Here is a 16383-nt window from a genome sequence, read left to right as displayed (position 1 = left end):
AAACTGCCCCGATTCGGTTTTATTCTTCATCCAAACGAGTCCACACCTGTCAGATCCCAGTACAGTTATCACACAGGAATCAGGAACAATAGCACACGAATTTGAGCGAGATCCGCCTCTCGGGGCGAACCCTAGATCGTAGCTCTTTTCTATATAGAATATATTGTATATTTGTTTCAATGACTTCAGAGAATAATGCGATAAAAACTTACACGGCACTCAGCCGGCCAACTATATAGGCGCAGTAGTTACTGCTGGGTGAAAGCTACAGAAAGGGGAACAGTAAAGTAACTTGCCCCCACACGATAACTGAATACTCATAGCCTCCGCAGGTGTTAGTTCTTCAGATAGAAGCAGGGATATGACAACACCACTCCCACTAGCATGCATGTGGTGGCTTCTTCCCAATCACGGTGATATGCCCTTCTCGTGCTGCTCAACATCCCACAAAGCATCAAGCTACCCATTCATTTTGTCTTATACATCTACTCCTCCTGGCAAAACCTGTTGGGTGATAATTGCGCAAACAACACTGAAAAAACGCAATAAAACAAGTAGGAAGACTCCATGCTGCAGTGTCGATCCATTTCTACATTAACTAGTACATTCCACTAATCACTTATGTACACAAAGTTAAAATCGGGACCTGTTAAGGACAGTCATCAACGCAATAAAACAAGTAGCAAGACTCCAACCAAAGCGCATGTCATCATGCTTCTTTATATTTCGTCAGGTCGAAGGTGAGGGTTCTGGAGCAACTGCGTATCAGATTTCACGAGAGTTGAACGATCAGCCTGCATGCACAAGATGAGAAGAAAGCAATAAAAGTGCACTCTTTTTTTTTTACCTTCCTTCTGAGTCCCTGTAAACACCAACCAGTGCTTCCGCTTTGTCGTAGAAGCTGTCCTTCAGCGATATTACAATACTCTGAAACCCACAGCCTCCATCACCATCTTGCTCTTCGCCAGCACCTTCACATGACTTTGATCTGATAAACCCAGCAACCTTGGCAACATTTAGATTATCCAGAGCTGCATCCACTTCATCCAATATGAAGAATGGTGATGGCCTGAAACTGCACAATTGCCACAGAAATATAATAAGAAATTTGGTTGGGACAAAAGGAAAAGTAACTACTCCTACTTAAATACCCAAGTAGAGATATGGGCCACATCTCTACTACTTATAAAGAATCCAGCTTTTCTTCTCTAAGATCACCCAACAAAATGTACACGGACAATTTACCACCCCACGGTTAGGCCCACTAACTCCAAACTAAGCAGCTAGCATTAACATGAAGCTAAGAGCAGAAAGTACCCGCAAAAAAAGAGAGCAGAAAGTGAGGAGAGGTACTAAGGTAGACAGATCCTGTCTTCTTGTGAATTAGAGGTTGGGATGCTACACTAGGACATTAGAAACCGGATGGAAGAGTGCACACCGGTGCAGGGCTCCTTTAATAGTTATTAACAACTAATTATAATATACTTTTCTGCTCATGGACTTTATCTCATGCAGTGCGCGTGGATCGTATGTTTCATGCGCACACTTACATCGCTAGACCACGACACCTATTTAAGTGGTTCAGTGAAGAAAGCGGTAATAAAAAGCAACTTACCTAAAGAGAAATGAGATTCAAAAGGCATTAAATGGACGAGTGTTCGTTCACATAGAGCACTTTAACTTACCAAACTGTATTATGCTGGTAATCCCACCTGCTCATTGGTCAGGGGACACCTATGTGGTTTTATGGGCCATGAAATCATATAAGAAGCGCAAAGCTGACACCAGAAGGAAACCTTTTGAGTGATTTCACAGCTAGAGGTGTTGCTACCAAAGAACCAGAAATATTTTGTGTTGCCACCTTTTTCTTACTATTATGAGCAACATGACAAAGGCAATGTAGTGCCATATTTACAAGAAACATTTACCTGTGGATGGCAAAAAGCAATGCCAGAGCTGCAACAGTCTTCTCCCCACCAGATAATTGTTCCATATCTCTAAAGCGCTTCGTAGGTGGCATAGCTGTGTACTTGATTCCATGCAGAAATGGCTCGTCTTCATTTTCTAGATTCAAATATGCTGTTCCACCAAGTGGATGTGTGTGACTTTTTGTCAACTGCTTATAGATTTTGTCTATGCCTTTAGATATGTGATCAAAGGCTTCCATGAACAGCTCATACCTAAGCAATAAGAACACTGAGTATATGATATAACTCTTGTACCAGCTACTGAATCTACAGAAGGTAGCTGGAACACTAGTCAAAATATATCTTGAGCAGGCTGCATGTTACCATAAGATCCAAAAGACTTAACAAAATTCGATCAAGAATATTCTGAAGCAAGGTAAGTGAAATTATAACAATGCTTGATTTCTTCAAATGATAAAAAAATGCAGCTCATTCTTCAAATCACATTATTTTCATGATTTCAACTGCAAGAATATGTGTGAGATCTTGGGTAAAGAACTAAAGATAGTAGAGCTCTGGCGTAAATTGAGCACTTCAATGAGTGGTTTACCAAGTAGAACAGAGTTGAACAGATGATTCACTAAATAAAAACATATCGTTTTTTTCTCTGACACACCCGTAAATAGAATACTTTGTTCCGAAAAAACAGATGTCATGTAATTGCCAAGCATAGCCCAATTTTTAGCAAGCAATTTCTTAATCACAGTTTAGTAGAAAATGTATGGCAAGGCAGGGCTATCAACCAAACGTGCCCTAAGTCACTAACTTCCACGGAATCACAGATGATGAATCACATGCATGATTGTATTTAAAAAGGAGAATAAGTTAACGCGCCATATCATATATAAAACAAAAATAATTTGGGGGGTACCTTTTTTGCTTGACGGAGTTATACTTTTCAGCTATCTCTCGCTCTTCTTTCCTAGCTGCCTCAAACTTTTCGGTAACCTCCTTTTCCTTCCTTTGCAGTGCTTCATATTGGTCAAGTGCTTTAAGGTTTGGAGCAGTGCGCTCAATCTCAGCCATTAATGTACCTATTTTTTGTTTGAAATCTGCCTCAAGTTTGTCACGTTCGGATAACCGCATGTCCTGCATGTAGATTTCTCTGAGCTGGCTGTAATCAAGGACCAGTTCTTGTGAGGATGATCCGGTATCCATTGGATCACTAACGGTGGGAAGCTTCAGCTGCTCCAGTTCACACTTCTCATGAATCTCCCGCCGGCGTGCTCTAAGTTGAGCAAGTTGCCCCTCCTGCGAGGACATGCATGGTTTTATTACAATAGCAGCCTTAAACAAGTCTATTAAACTGTTGTACATAATAGCATTATCTTCTGTACACAAAAACCATGAAGCAACCAACTTTTAACAGATTTCAGCCATAACTCTGGTATATCGGTGTTTTAAGATACGGCTGAACTTGGTTGTAAGAACTGGAGGAGTAGAACCAAAGTAGCAATTCAATTGTGTGTTGTGTGTTAATGAATGGAAAATCTGAAGCTTTTGGCAGCAATTATTTACTATGCCTTTTTATTTCTCTACTGTATCAGAGCAACAGAATAGACATTTTGCATCAGCGTCACACCTATATATTCAGTCAACGATTCAGAGCAATATTATTTGAGTTTCTGAATGTGTACTCCCACCATCCACTTTTAGTGGGCACGCACTCATTTTGAGGTTCAAGTTTGATCATCAATTAGACCAATAATATGTACAAAGAAAATTACATGATTGATGAATCAAAGAGTTTCAAACAGTACAGTTTTTATGCCACATAACCTACACACCCAGAGGGAGTATATAAGATTTCAGATGGGGTCGGACTGGTGAACCGGTCATTTTTTTCCTAAACTGATCCGACATGGTCTAAAGTGCAAAACTATAGGCGAACCCACTGGTCCAAAGTGCAATTTACTCTAAGAGAAACCTACCATTAGTTTAACTTGGCGATCCAGCTTTGCCAATGCAGCAGCAACACTAGCATTCTGCTCCTTTAGTTCATCAATAGCCTTCTCACATTCGTCTGACTTCAGTTTCCAGTCTGTACCAAGGAAGAGTTTCATGGATCAGTACAAAGGTACGCCAGAACAAGATGTATTTAGAATTTTGGACAAGCTGATGTTCATTATGAAGTAAAAGTAAAGAACAGCATCTGAGTCCTCCAAGCAGGTACAACAAACAGAACAAAGTTACTAGACCAAACACATCTAGAAAGGACTGGCGACCTAGGTAATGTAATTCCATTGACTTGCACGTGTTGAAGTTTGGCTCCGTCCTCTGTATGTGCGCGTGGATCTGATGGTGTAAAGGACCAGAGCAGTCTGAAGGCTGTTAGTGGGTAAAGGCCATGCTTGCATGGTTGTGCGTGGAGCCGCTCCCGCATAGGGGTGCGGGAGGTCATGCAGAAGGGGCACCAGGTGTTGTTGCATAGGCCAGAGCCCCACCACAGTATGAGGGGAGGCAGGAAGATGGCGGTGGGCATGGGTGTGCAGGGCGACTACAGCATCGTGGTTGTATGCAGAACTGTTGGTGGGTCGTGTTCATGCAAGGCGGGCTGGTGGTGCAGGATGGAGGAAGAGGACAGAGATAACATTACAAAATATAGACTGAGATGGTCTGACATTTAACAAGCAGCAAGTTCCAAAAAAAAAGTGTTAAATGTAGCTATCCTATTAGGGGGGCGAGCTCCCATGCCTTCCCACTCCGATCGGTGGCGCGTTGGAGAAGGGGAGAGGAGGCGGAGGGAGGGTGGCTCTCAATGGGAGAGAAGGGATGAGAGAGCCCTCACCTCCCGGCTCCCATCAAAATTAAGTTGGATCCATTCAAACCTGCCAAGGATAATAAATCGATCGTGGCCCTAGCATCCATAAACAAGAGTCGCCTGCTTGGTTACTCTAAAGTATCAACAACTACAGGAAAACAGACATGCTTTGAGTGTGTACCTTCAGCCTCAGCTTTCAGTTCTTCCATCTGATTCAAAATATGTTCTGCTTCAGCCTTAGCGCCAGACTCTCTCTCCTGTAAGCCCTTCAGCTCCTTCTCTAGGGACTCATGTGACTCCTTTAACTTTGCAATTGGTGCATGCATATCTCTCTTTTGCTCATATTCCAGCCTGTAGAATAAAGTGGTGTTCATGCTCCGAAGGCTACATTGTGTAGTCATGGGAGAGTAAAATGAAATCCACAAGATGCCCAATGAATAAACGGTTACTTACTGGTATTTCAATTTTGACATTTGATTACTTAGGCTCAGTTTCCTCTCCTGCAGTGCTTGGGCATCTTTCAGTTGCCTTTCTTCATATTCACGGATGTTTTTCACCCCAACTGACATGCTAAAATCTTTGTAAATCCTGTCCACGATCTCATTTATCTTTTTCTCCCGCTTTCTGACTTCCCGGTCATTTTTAGCAAGACGGTTCTCCAACTGAAAAAACAAAATTAGTAATTGTGCAAAAGCACTTGGAACCTGATAGAAACAGCAGGCAAACACATCTGCAAGACTACAACAAAATAATACCTCCTCCTTTCCTGGCTCCAGATGATCAATTTCATTCTCGATATTACGCTTCTCAGATGCCAATTTGTGTAGCTTCTCCTTGAGGTTATTCTGTGCACCAGAAATAGTATCAGAAAGTTGGAAACAACCAGGAAATGGGGTTGAGGTATTTGGCCCAGAAAGTCACACTATTCACCAACCTGTTCGACATTAGAGTAATGTAACTTTTTCTCGAGTCCAGTTATTTTCTCAGATACAGCAAGCTCCTTTCTCTGCAACTCCCTGGGGGAGCCAAGTTCTGACATTTCAGATTCTAGCTGATTTTTCTTCTTCTTCAAAGCTACAGTAAAGATTGCATGAAGATCAAATTACAAAATATTACCCATATATCTATGTGATAATGCAAAAAAGAATTATGCATACATTCTATTCTGCTGTCATCCCATTTATTTGATCTAGCTTCCATTCCACCACTTACTCCACCAGTCATTGTGCCAGATTTTGTCAGAAGAATCCCATCGACAGTGACAACTAATGCATACACATTCAAGAGCGAAGTAAGCACAAAATAAACAAACTAGAAAATGCCATTTCAGAGCATGCAAAAGTGTAAGTACACGCGCTTACCCTTGTACCTTTCACCGCTCCAACTTAAAGTTTTAGCTTCATCAAGTTTATCACAGACAAGCGTATTCCCAACAGCGTACAAAACTGCTTTCTCCAAAGCTCGATCAAATGTATAATGTTAAGACACAAATGAGAAGCAAAAAACAAACAATTGGCAACATAATTCCATTTGACTACACTAATTCAAGTGAAACTCATGGGTAATCGATACACAAAGCAACAGACTGTTTGCACAAAAGAACTCTTTATAGAGCAGGCAAGTGTGCACAACATTACTGTAAGTGCAAATGTAAGTGCCAGGCCTTCTGCAGATCTTTTCTGAGGGAGACGGCAAGGGAATCTACATGGAAATGAATATCCATAGGGGCAAAGACAGATAAGAGATTTGATGCAAAAATGCAAAGGTAAAATACCATTGAGTAGGAAAAGATCTGCTTATAAAGTGGCAAGAGACTATGGAGCACGGGAGTCCATCCAAGGCATACCGAAAAATTCTGAAGGTGCTGCACAGCGAAACGGTTTAATTTGGAAGTAGCTGTGGTCACTACCTTGGGCGAGCAAAATAATCCATTTTTTGTGGAGGTTGGTGTCTAACAGTCTTACAGGTATGGTGGAGAGGAAGTCTTGCAAGAGCTGCTAGAGATGGGGGAAGAGGAGAAACTGACCATCAGCACACTTTTTTGGATATGGTGGTCAAACAGGAATAAGGTAAACCAACGAGACGAATCTAGAACTGTTGAAGATCTCCAATGCTCGGTTGTCAAGCATGTGGGTGACTATATCAGTTTGCTGAAGAAGAACAGAAACTCTAAATCTTAAACAAGCCCACATATGGAAAGTCCTCCACCAAATTTTCTGAAAATTGATTGTGATGGAGCTTCCACAGAGAACACAAGTTCAAGTGAATGGGGTTTTGTTGTAAAAACGGAGATGGAGAAGTACTCAGGCACTTGCAGGGCTTGGGCGATGCCCTTCATGCTGAAGCTCAGGCTGCCGGTGCCCTTCAAGCTATCAAGCACGCATCGGAAATGGGCTGCAATCGCATAATTCTGGAGACTGATGCAGTGAACCTCAAGCAAGCTATCACTGGCAGGGATTTGATCTGTCAAATCTGAGTGCTTTGTTTACTGAACTGAAATTTCTGTTGAGTGTATCCTTTGATGCTTTTGATATATCAGTTTGCCCACGGGTTTGTAACATTGTAGCACATCACTTAGCTGCACGTGGTGCAAACTCTGGAATTGGTAACCATGAAATGTGGTTTGGCCAAGTTCCTTTTGATGTAACTGAACTTGTTGCTGGTGATTCAGCCAGAAGGGTGAGGTAATGGAATGCTTGAGTGTTCCTTTCAAAAAAATACTATTGAGTAGGCAGAGCACAAGTAAAAAAGCCAATATGGCACACACAACAAAGAGATGAAATGAAAAGAAAAAGATGCATGCATCAAACAACACTAAGATACAGGAAAAAAAAAAGGATATTGAATCACATCAAAGATCAACTGTGCAGATCCCCCAAGAGTTCTCAACTTCTCAATTATTGGCTTCACCCGGACTGATTGCAAGGGAATAAATGTCTGAGGAGGAAGACGTTGTTCCTTCAAATACTGTACACAGGAGACATAAAGTGATGGTCTGAGAGATGATGTAGAACTAAATAGTAAATAACCAACTTTCATCTGAAACTAATACAATGCTTCAAGCATAAATGTAAAATGTGATTAACAGGAAGTTGTTGTTTGGTTGGTAGTCATCTTTCCCAGAAAAAGTGTGGCAAAATTTTGGAACATATCTGAATGTATGACAAGTGGGCCAGGTGGAAAGTGTGGCACACCGGAAAAGCAGTTACAAAACTAACAGTGCCCACACTGAAACAGTAGCTATGAAACTAACAGTGGCCACATTTGGTCAAGTTCACCTAAGGCAAGTAAAGCAATGAGAACATATATTGTGCCCCCAACCTTACGGCGCCACCCATCAAGCTCCCACTCCTTGAAAAGTGGTGGAAATGATCAATTCAAATGGATATAAAGTGCAGTCAAACACCAGCTGCCCCTGCTCTCAAATCCATTTAAAAATTTGAAACCCATGCGACTTTTCTTTCAACGAATCACGTAGCAAGCTACATATACGTGTTTGCACTACATCTCCTTTTTGTACACCCATATATCTCCCACAACCATGCAAGCAAGCATAAGTGTGATGCTGGAAATTTCATTTTATTGAAAAGGTGCTTTGTATTTCTGAAAAGTGCATTTTGAATTAAACAAAAACAGAAGTAATACCATTCACTACATACAAGTATAATATATTTTTTGTAGATCCAAGAAAAATGTAGACATGAAGGCAGCACCTTAATGCATTCCTTTCCTGTGCTTTCATCTTCCACCACTACTGCGTCCATGAATTTCCCCATGGCAACAGTAACAGCAAGGTTGTATTTCTTCTGTGCGGGCCTACAAAGTTCAGTCATGCGACCATGGACTCCAGGGAATAGCCGCTTAAGACTCCTAACAGTTTCTGAGAATCGAGCATCCCGCTCACCTTCATGCTTGTCAGCTTTGAGTTCTCGTAATTGTGTATCAATCTCATCAACCCTCTGCTTCAATGTTTGATACTTAGCACTGCATAAATTTTGATAAATGGCATATCAGACATCAAAACTAGCATCTGTAATGGAGCAAAAAATTGATATTCTTAAGGATTTGAACAAGAACACTATCGAGATCAAAGGATTTTGGTAATACACAATTTTGAACTAGCATCTGTAATGGGGCAGAAAATTGATATGCTGAAGGATCTGAACTAACCCTGAAGACTGGCGTTCCTTTGCAATTTTGTTATGTTCCTCACGTAAACGTGTGAGCTCATCTTCATGCTTGGGGATTGAGTTAAGAATCTTATTAAGCCTGGTGTGCAATTCACTCTCTTGTGATGATATCTCATCCACGCGGCTACGAAGCTGCTGCATATTCTCCTCCAAATTTTTTTTGGCTTCAACATCAGCATTCAGCTCTTTGTCTAATACTTCTTTCTCGTCTCTCAGCTTTGCTGTCCTCATTCCTGCATCTTCCTTACTGCCACAGAAGTAATACTTTGAGGATGCACTCAGTGGTATGAAAAGAATGGAAACATATTAAGGGAGAAGTTCGAATTTATCCATACTACGAAAATCAAAATAAGGTTCATAATTTTGGCATAATTGTCAATAGATTCAGAAGAAGACAAAAACTACTCAAAAGGCAAATTAATATTTTGGGGCGAGAAGGACATTAATTTTACATCTAGTATCTACCTGCGGGGTTCGGTTATCAAATACTCATCTATGATCACAAATACATGTTGTTCTAACATTCAGAGTCTGTTCCCAGATACATGCCACTCTACGTTTTTCAGATAACTTTTTTTATCATCGTGGCCTGGCTCATTCAACTACCAAATATATTGTATTCCTAGAATCATACACACAGGATGAAAAATGTTCTATCTTCTTAGATGGTAGACATGAAGATGAGACTTACATTCTATGATATTCCTGGACTTGATCATCAGCTAATTGCAGTTTCACGCTTTTATCTTGGCCCTGCTCATTCAACTCCTCAATAGCTCTTGTGACATCAACCAAAGCACTATGCAGCCTTTTCATCTCTTCCAAATGTTTCTTGCTATCATCCTTCTTTTTGTCAATCTCTTTGTTGCAGCTTTTCATTTTGGACTTCAGCCGAGATATTTGCTCTTTCAATCTAAGAAGCTCAGGTTGCTGAAGAAGAAATATGTTAATTAGGATGTAATTAACATGTCCAGTTCATGAAAGTAAACAGTATTAGTACATCGCTCTAAATCTTTAGAAGGCGAGCCTTGAGGCTATTAAGGATTCTGATACAAATTCTGAACTGCAAGAAGCTATAACTTAACCACGAATAATTAAAACCAAATGCAACACTCAGCAGTTTCATACACGACTGATTTTCTAAGAGCATACAAGTCAATGATAAGAAAAAAAAAATAGCACAGATGATAGACAGATACGGCTATCACATGTAACAGACAAGAATTATCAATAGTATTGAAATAAGGAATGCAGAAACATTAGTTACACGGATGTTGGTTGTTGGGTCATAAGGAGAAGTGAAGGGAGAGCGGCGTGAATGTTCATGAAGCAATGAACATGTGAGCAGAAGAATGCTAGATGGAAAGAATTTAAACCACAAATCGTCCTCAGAACACGCTGCGTTGTAGGAATTCTTTTACTCACAGGGATCACTAGCACAGAAACTAAACTGCATATCACAGTGGAAGATTTTGTGTAAACAGCTAGCAGACGCTAATTCAAGCTTTTTCTTGGACTGGAACAGTGAAGAAAAAGACGCTGCTTCAAGCTTTTTCTTGGGAGTGAAAGAGTGAAAAAAAGGCTCTTACCTTCTTGTCAATATCAAGCTTTTTCTTGGCCATACTTTTCTCGCATAAGGTCATTTTCTTGAGAAATGCACTTTGCTCTTTCTTTTTTGCAGCAAGCTCGTGGTCAGAGGACTGATTCTCTTCCCGCACTTGCTGAAGAGACTGCCTGCCCTCCTCAAGCTCAGCTTCTATTTTCTCCATGTCGTTTTCAATGGTGTAGAGTTGCCATAGGAGATGCTCTGTTTTCAACACTTTCTGAAAACAAGCAAGGAAACAAAGCATGTAATGTGAATATTAGATACAGTAAGCAACACATACTTCATATGTTTCAGGACAAACGAAATGTGTGTGAGAAATGTACCAGGTCCTGCTGTAACCGTAGATGCTTCTCTGCCTCTTCCTTTTGCGCCTTCTTCTGCTTCCTCTCCATGACGATGGTCCTTTTCTCTTGATAGACAAGTGCAGATTTCTCTTCGGCCCTGGTTTTCAGATCCTCCGTCTCGTCATACTCCCGCCTGAGCTCGTCAGAGCCAGCGATCTGCTCCAGAAGTGCGGTGAGCTCCTTGGGGTTCTTGGAGGCAATGGACTCCACATCACCCTGCAATGCAAATGTTGATGACAAGTCAGCCAGGGGGTGGGGGGGGGGGGGGGGGGGGGGATGAAGAGTGAATCCGAGAAGCATTTGCTAATGGAGTAGGGAGGATTAGGGGAGAGGACCTGGAAGACGAGGAAGTTCCGAGCCTTGACAAGGATACCAAGGGATCTGAGCTTGGCGTTGTAGTCGTCCCAGGTGACGACCCGGCCGTCGATTCGGTACTCGCTGCCGCCAGCACCAGTGATGGTGCGGCTGAAATGGAGCTCGGCCCCGGTGCTGGGGAGGTTGTAGACGAGGCGGACGGAGGCCCTGCGGCCCTTGGCCTCCTTGTCACGGTCGTCGAGGGCGTAGATGAGGTCCTTGAGCTGGGCGCCACGGAGGTGTGCGGAGCGAACGCCGAGCACGAAGCTGATGGCATCCATGAGGTTGGACTTGCCGGCGCCGTTAGGGCCGATGATAGCCGTGAAGTCGAAGAAGGGGCCGATAGTCTGCGTTCCTTTATACGACTTGAAATTCTCCACCTCCAGCCGATGGATCCGCCCTCCGCCGCTCCTGCGGCTGTGACCATCGGAGGGCGCCGCCGCCATGGCTCCTAACTGCCCTTGCCCTTCCGAACCGGACTAGGGTTTTCGTCGGAGAAGACGGAAAGGGGAGAAGAAGACTTGGCTCTCTGCCTCTGTGAAGTCCCCAGGTAAATTCACCTTCCGCCATCTCCGTCCAATCCTGATCCAATGGCAGCCAGTGCATCATTCAGAGATTTCTCACGTCGCACAATTTGTCATTTACATAGATTTTTTTATTTACATAGATTTTTTTTAGATGTTTCTGAAAAGGTCTGTGAAGATGAGTCTTGTATTGTCTTGAAGAGAAGCAAACAAACAAATGGCTCCACTGGTCTGTCAATGTCGAATGCTGCTTCGGTTATGCAGTTATCCGGACGCTAATCAATTGATCCATCTCTCAAGTCTTGATTCTCTTGCCTGCCAGAAGCAGTGTGTGTTGGCAATCGGCCCATGGAGGCGTGCCTCGTCATTCTCCAAAAGTATACGTATGTTCAAGGGGACGCAGTTTAATAATGATTCCTTGAGCAACAACACACATACCTTAATTTGTGAACAAAAAAAAGATGTCCATGGCCTTTTCCAATTTCATTTCGCTATTGGCTGATGTGTACAAATCAAACATCCACCGATTCATGTCAAATTCCAACAAACCAAGTAAGCAGCAGAAAAATTCCCATGCCAGAGAGCCGCACACTCCATGGAAACCACCCGAGCCAGGACATACTAGCTTAACGTGGATGGTTCCTTCGCTGTGTGGAAACAAGACGTGCAGAAACTGGGATGCTTCTTAGAGATGACAATGTAGAGCTCTCGTACATTGCAATGACCCGCTGGAGGCGGAACTTGAAGCCTGCGTGTAGGGATTGCAACTGGCCTTCAACATACGCATCTCCCAATTTGCCTGGAAGTGGATTGTGCCGAGGCGGTGAAACTGAGTGGAGAGAAGGATATTTCCTGCTCGAGCTATCGTAACCTGCTTCAGGTGTTTCAAGAGCTCATAAACGAAGACCGTGAAGTGACTAAATGCAAGATCTCCCGCTACAAATATGATTTACTTGCAAACATGAGTAGGATATCGGGAATTACCAATTGTTGGTTGGGTGATTACCCTCATGAGCTTGTAAATGTGATGAACAAAAACTGTATTTCTAATGATTAACATATTACATTTACGTCGCCAAAAAAAGTAAACCGGCCTTAAACGTTTGAGCCACAAATTTATTCAGATACCAGTATATTCCACAAAAACAATTTGTCTGGAATATCAACAAAATACACTCCCCTTGCTTATTATTATTTACCAAAAAACAAGACGAGCCCATACATGCAGCAGCAGCAGTACAATTCTAAATGAAGGATCCACATAGCAACAGTATATTTTGCTACACTGAGTAAGCAGCAGGTAAACACTTGCAGATCTAATGTAAAACCCAGGGTCGTGTCAAGGTGCATATGTAGTACCAACTAATCAATCTTGACATTTGAATACAGGAGTGTGTCCCTCGTGAGCGGCATGTTCATCAGCAAACAAACCTGCACAACAGTGTCGTCAGATACACATATCGACAAAGAAAAAAAAGTTTGCCACCTGGGTTTCCAGGCACATTGTATGTATGGCGCACATCTCAAGCTCAGTGCTGGAGAGTGAACTTAAGATTGGTTGTCGGCTTACAACAAGTTAACCAATTGACAAGACCGAGGAATTTATGCTCACCCCAATGAGAGTCGAGACAAGAAGGATGATCCCAGTAATCCATGCCAAACTCAATCTAACAAGATATATCGCAGCTATAGAAGCTGCAGCATTAGTTCTGCTTGCTTCTTCTAGCCGTCTTGAGATATGCATTGAGGATGGTGCATCAATGATGGATGCCAAGGATGTAGATGCCTCCTTTGCGGATATTACCAGCCCAACAATTTTCCCTGTATTACCACATGATACGTGTCAAAACAGAAATCATATTGCCCTCAGGGCAAGTTCTCAAAATATATCAAGTATAGTACTTGCAGGTTATGTTTCAACTCAACAATCAACGGCACAAAATATGTTACCTCTGTATGCTCCCTGCAGAAGATCAAATGCTTTGGAAAGTGCTGTCCGGACTACTTCAGCTCCCTGCTTAACAATTTCCGCGGAACCATATTCATCTTCCAGAGCCTAAATAAACACATTAGTTAAGTAAGCACATAGCAGTAACATAAATGACTCATGTGCTTTGACCATGGGTAGCTGGGCAGATCACGGGTATGATCAAGTCATTGTCCAAGGAGTAAAGAGATACTGGGTCTCTCGAGTTAATAAGAATCAGCTACCAATTTCAAACTACAACTAATAAGTAAATATATATGTTTACAATCACCTTAATGCCTGTGAAGTGGCATACTAATAACTCTGCAGGGCTCACAATGCCTCCTGAGAAATCTTCGTGAACCTGGATGCTCCTTTTGATGGTTTTAAGAAGGGAGATCAAGCTGGAGGCAAATTCCAGGTCTGCTTCCTGCGAAGACATGAAAGCTCGCACATAATGTTGATGAAAACAATGCAAGTGCAGTTAATTATACTACTACATTCTACTACTCTCACAAATCAGTACACCAGCTGATCCAATTTCTAACAGCAAAAACAATGCATCCTACATGGGGTACATACAATTGCTAAAGGTAAAAAAAGAGTTGCTATCAAGTGTGATTTTTTTTTCATGTTCGTATGCGATAGAAGTTCATGAAGGGATTAATCATACTACCACATTCTACTACTGTCACAAATCAGTACACCAGCTGAGGATGCATCCTACATGGGGTACATACAATTGCTAGAGGTAAAAAATAGAGTAGCTATCAAGTGAGGTTTTTTTGCATGTTCATATGCGATGGAAGTTCATGAAGGGATGCAAACCTTAGAAATGAACAGAGTAAGACTGTTTCCACTCTCCAGGGGAATTTTCAATTTGCCATCAGCCTTCTGATATGATCCCTCCAACCAATTGGCCTGCACAAAAGTTGTTGCAGTTATAGTTTGTAAACAAAGTTATCCAGATTAACTGCCAATTTGCCCCTAAAGAAAATATACTTACCAAGTTGGTGAGGTCATTATCTTGAACAGCAAGAGATTCATCTGAGTGGATGACAATTAATTCATCCTTGTCTGCAAGGTACATGGTCTGTAAGAATTGTGTCAACAAAGGCAACAACATAGACAGAAGTAGGGGCATCCATGTTCCAAAAGCAGGGAGATGTGCACATCTAGGACTAGGTAATTAGCGAAACCTGTAAGACCCGTGGCAAGATTTTTTGCACCATCAATCCTTGTTCTGAAAATAGTACCGGCTTCAGATATGAAGCTATCGACGGAGGCTGATAAATGATGAGGAGGCATTAATCGCTACATACAAAATGCATAAGTAGCAAACGGTGATAAAATCATCCACACAAAAATTAACAAACCGTGGGATCCATCGAGTTGCATCAAGAAAACAGCACGGGGTCTATCAAATGGGTTAGGGAGTAGCACTTTGTTTAACTGCAAACCAAGAAAAATGGTGGTTGAATGAAGAGATCAGATAAAGCAGCACGGTGAATGCAAAGGTTGTCTGAATCGAGAATGGACCTTTGAAGAAGAAAGCGCAGGTAGCGAGGCTGGTGGTGCAAAACCAAGCAAGACAGAAACAGCTGCAGAAACTTCATCAAGCGACATTGAAGAGGCCTGCTGTAGGCATATCATGAGACGATATAATTGCATGTGGGGAAGAAATGAAATGAAATCAAAAGGCAAGGTAGATCATGCCATGACAAGAAGCACTTCCTTTTCAAGATTTAAGAGAAGGCGGTTAATTAGTCCCGCAGGTGCATAGGCATAGCACACGAAAAGAGGACTTGTGTTGCCATACATGTGAGATGAGGTTGACTAAGCATCGGTGTTTAACATGTAATCAAATTATTAATCAGGCATGTAATTAGCTTAGTTAGTAGACATGTAAGCACCTAAGAAGAGTATATGTGCTTAGGTTTCGGTCGTGGAGGAGATGAGTTCATATGACTGGGTACCAGCTATATATCATAAATCTTTTAAGCCCATCGCATTGAAGTAACAGCGATTGGAAGTGTTATCTAGTATTTAGTAGTAACGATTTAGAAACTACATATGGATCAGCTGGAAGCTTGCGTGAAGAGAGAGAGAGCAGGCGCAAAAGAGGCTAAATTGTAAGAGAGAGAATTAGGGAAGGAACCTGGTCGTGTTGCTGATGCCTCAGGTAGCGGTGCGACGCACCATCGATGAAGGCGGCGACATCTCCCAGTCCCTGTGGCAGCATACATACGAGCATGTGGGTATCGATCGAATGGCGAGAGAAAAGGAGTAAAGTTAGGTAAGGATGAAGAACCTGAGGGGCGGCGAGGGAGACGGAGAAGGCGAGCGCGAGGAGAGGAAGGAGGAGGTGACGGCGAGCCATGGTCGCCGGCGGCAGGAGATCGGATCGGATCGCCGCCAGGTCGCGCTCGCTAGCGAAAGGGATTTGGATCTTGGCGTTGGTGTTGGTGTTGGTGTCTCTCTCTGTCTTTCTTTCCGAGGCGCAGCGGAGGAGACACGACAGGACACGCTACGACCACCTCTTATTATTGCTGGGCCTGGGCTTCACTCATGGGCCTACTAATCACAAAACAGGCTTTACTACGCTCCGTCTCCCGCGCGTCCGTGTCGCGCTGCTCAGCCCCTCTTGTGCACATCTGGCAGAAGTTTCGGA

General features: G+C 42.5%; 2 protein-coding genes and 1 long non-coding RNA gene across 8 annotated transcripts; 1 reads left to right on the top strand and 2 right to left on the bottom strand.

The window, feature by feature from the left end:
* Positions 1–91: 91 nt before the first annotated feature.
* Positions 92–11749, bottom strand: LOC100844902 (structural maintenance of chromosomes protein 1). Of its 6 annotated transcripts, XR_002965029.1 has the most exons (19): positions 11204–11748; positions 10848–11084; positions 10508–10741; positions 9610–9848; positions 8899–9165; positions 8442–8712; positions 7571–7695; positions 6090–6199; positions 5886–5993; positions 5663–5802; positions 5484–5573; positions 5182–5390; positions 4910–5079; positions 3899–4008; positions 2839–3218; positions 1929–2234; positions 848–1075; positions 647–758; positions 92–504 (listed from the first exon to the last, which is right to left on the bottom strand). XR_002965029.1 is itself a non-coding variant. In XM_024461587.1 (18 exons), the coding sequence occupies exons 1-18, from the start codon at positions 11666–11668 to the stop codon at positions 710–712; spliced, it is 3738 nt and encodes a 1245-aa protein (XP_024317355.1). In that variant the 5' UTR covers positions 11669–11748; the 3' UTR covers positions 101–709. The 6 variants fall into 6 exon arrangements, 4 of the variants coding, with proteins under 4 accessions (XP_024317355.1, XP_010234218.1, XP_024317357.1 ...); XM_024461587.1 differs by having other exon boundaries at positions 101–758; XM_010235916.3 differs by having other exon boundaries at positions 101–758; positions 1929–2180; positions 11204–11747.
* On the top strand, positions 11636–13004 carry LOC112271730. The gene is made up of 2 exons (XR_002965035.1): positions 11636–11772; positions 11901–13004. It is a non-coding gene; the product is annotated as an uncharacterized LOC112271730 (long non-coding RNA).
* Positions 12824–16225, bottom strand: LOC100844592. Its single transcript, XM_010235915.3, has 11 exons — positions 16024–16225; positions 15871–15942; positions 15252–15350; positions 15089–15164; positions 14912–14998; positions 14719–14789; positions 14541–14633; positions 14005–14142; positions 13697–13802; positions 13359–13567; positions 12824–13177 (listed from the first exon to the last, which is right to left on the bottom strand). Exons 1-11 carry the CDS (start codon positions 16090–16092, stop codon positions 13109–13111), a joined length of 1089 nt encoding a protein of 362 aa, XP_010234217.1. The 5' UTR covers positions 16093–16225; the 3' UTR covers positions 12824–13108.
* Between the last annotated feature and the right edge of the window lie 158 nt (positions 16226–16383).

This window comes from Brachypodium distachyon, chromosome 3 (assembly GCF_000005505.3).
Source record: "Brachypodium distachyon strain Bd21 chromosome 3, Brachypodium_distachyon_v3.0, whole genome shotgun sequence".
Lineage (NCBI taxonomy): Eukaryota > Viridiplantae > Streptophyta > Magnoliopsida > Poales > Poaceae > Brachypodium > Brachypodium distachyon.
The sequence above is the reverse complement of the archived record's forward strand: the minus strand, read 5'-3'. Positions and strand labels throughout refer to the sequence as shown.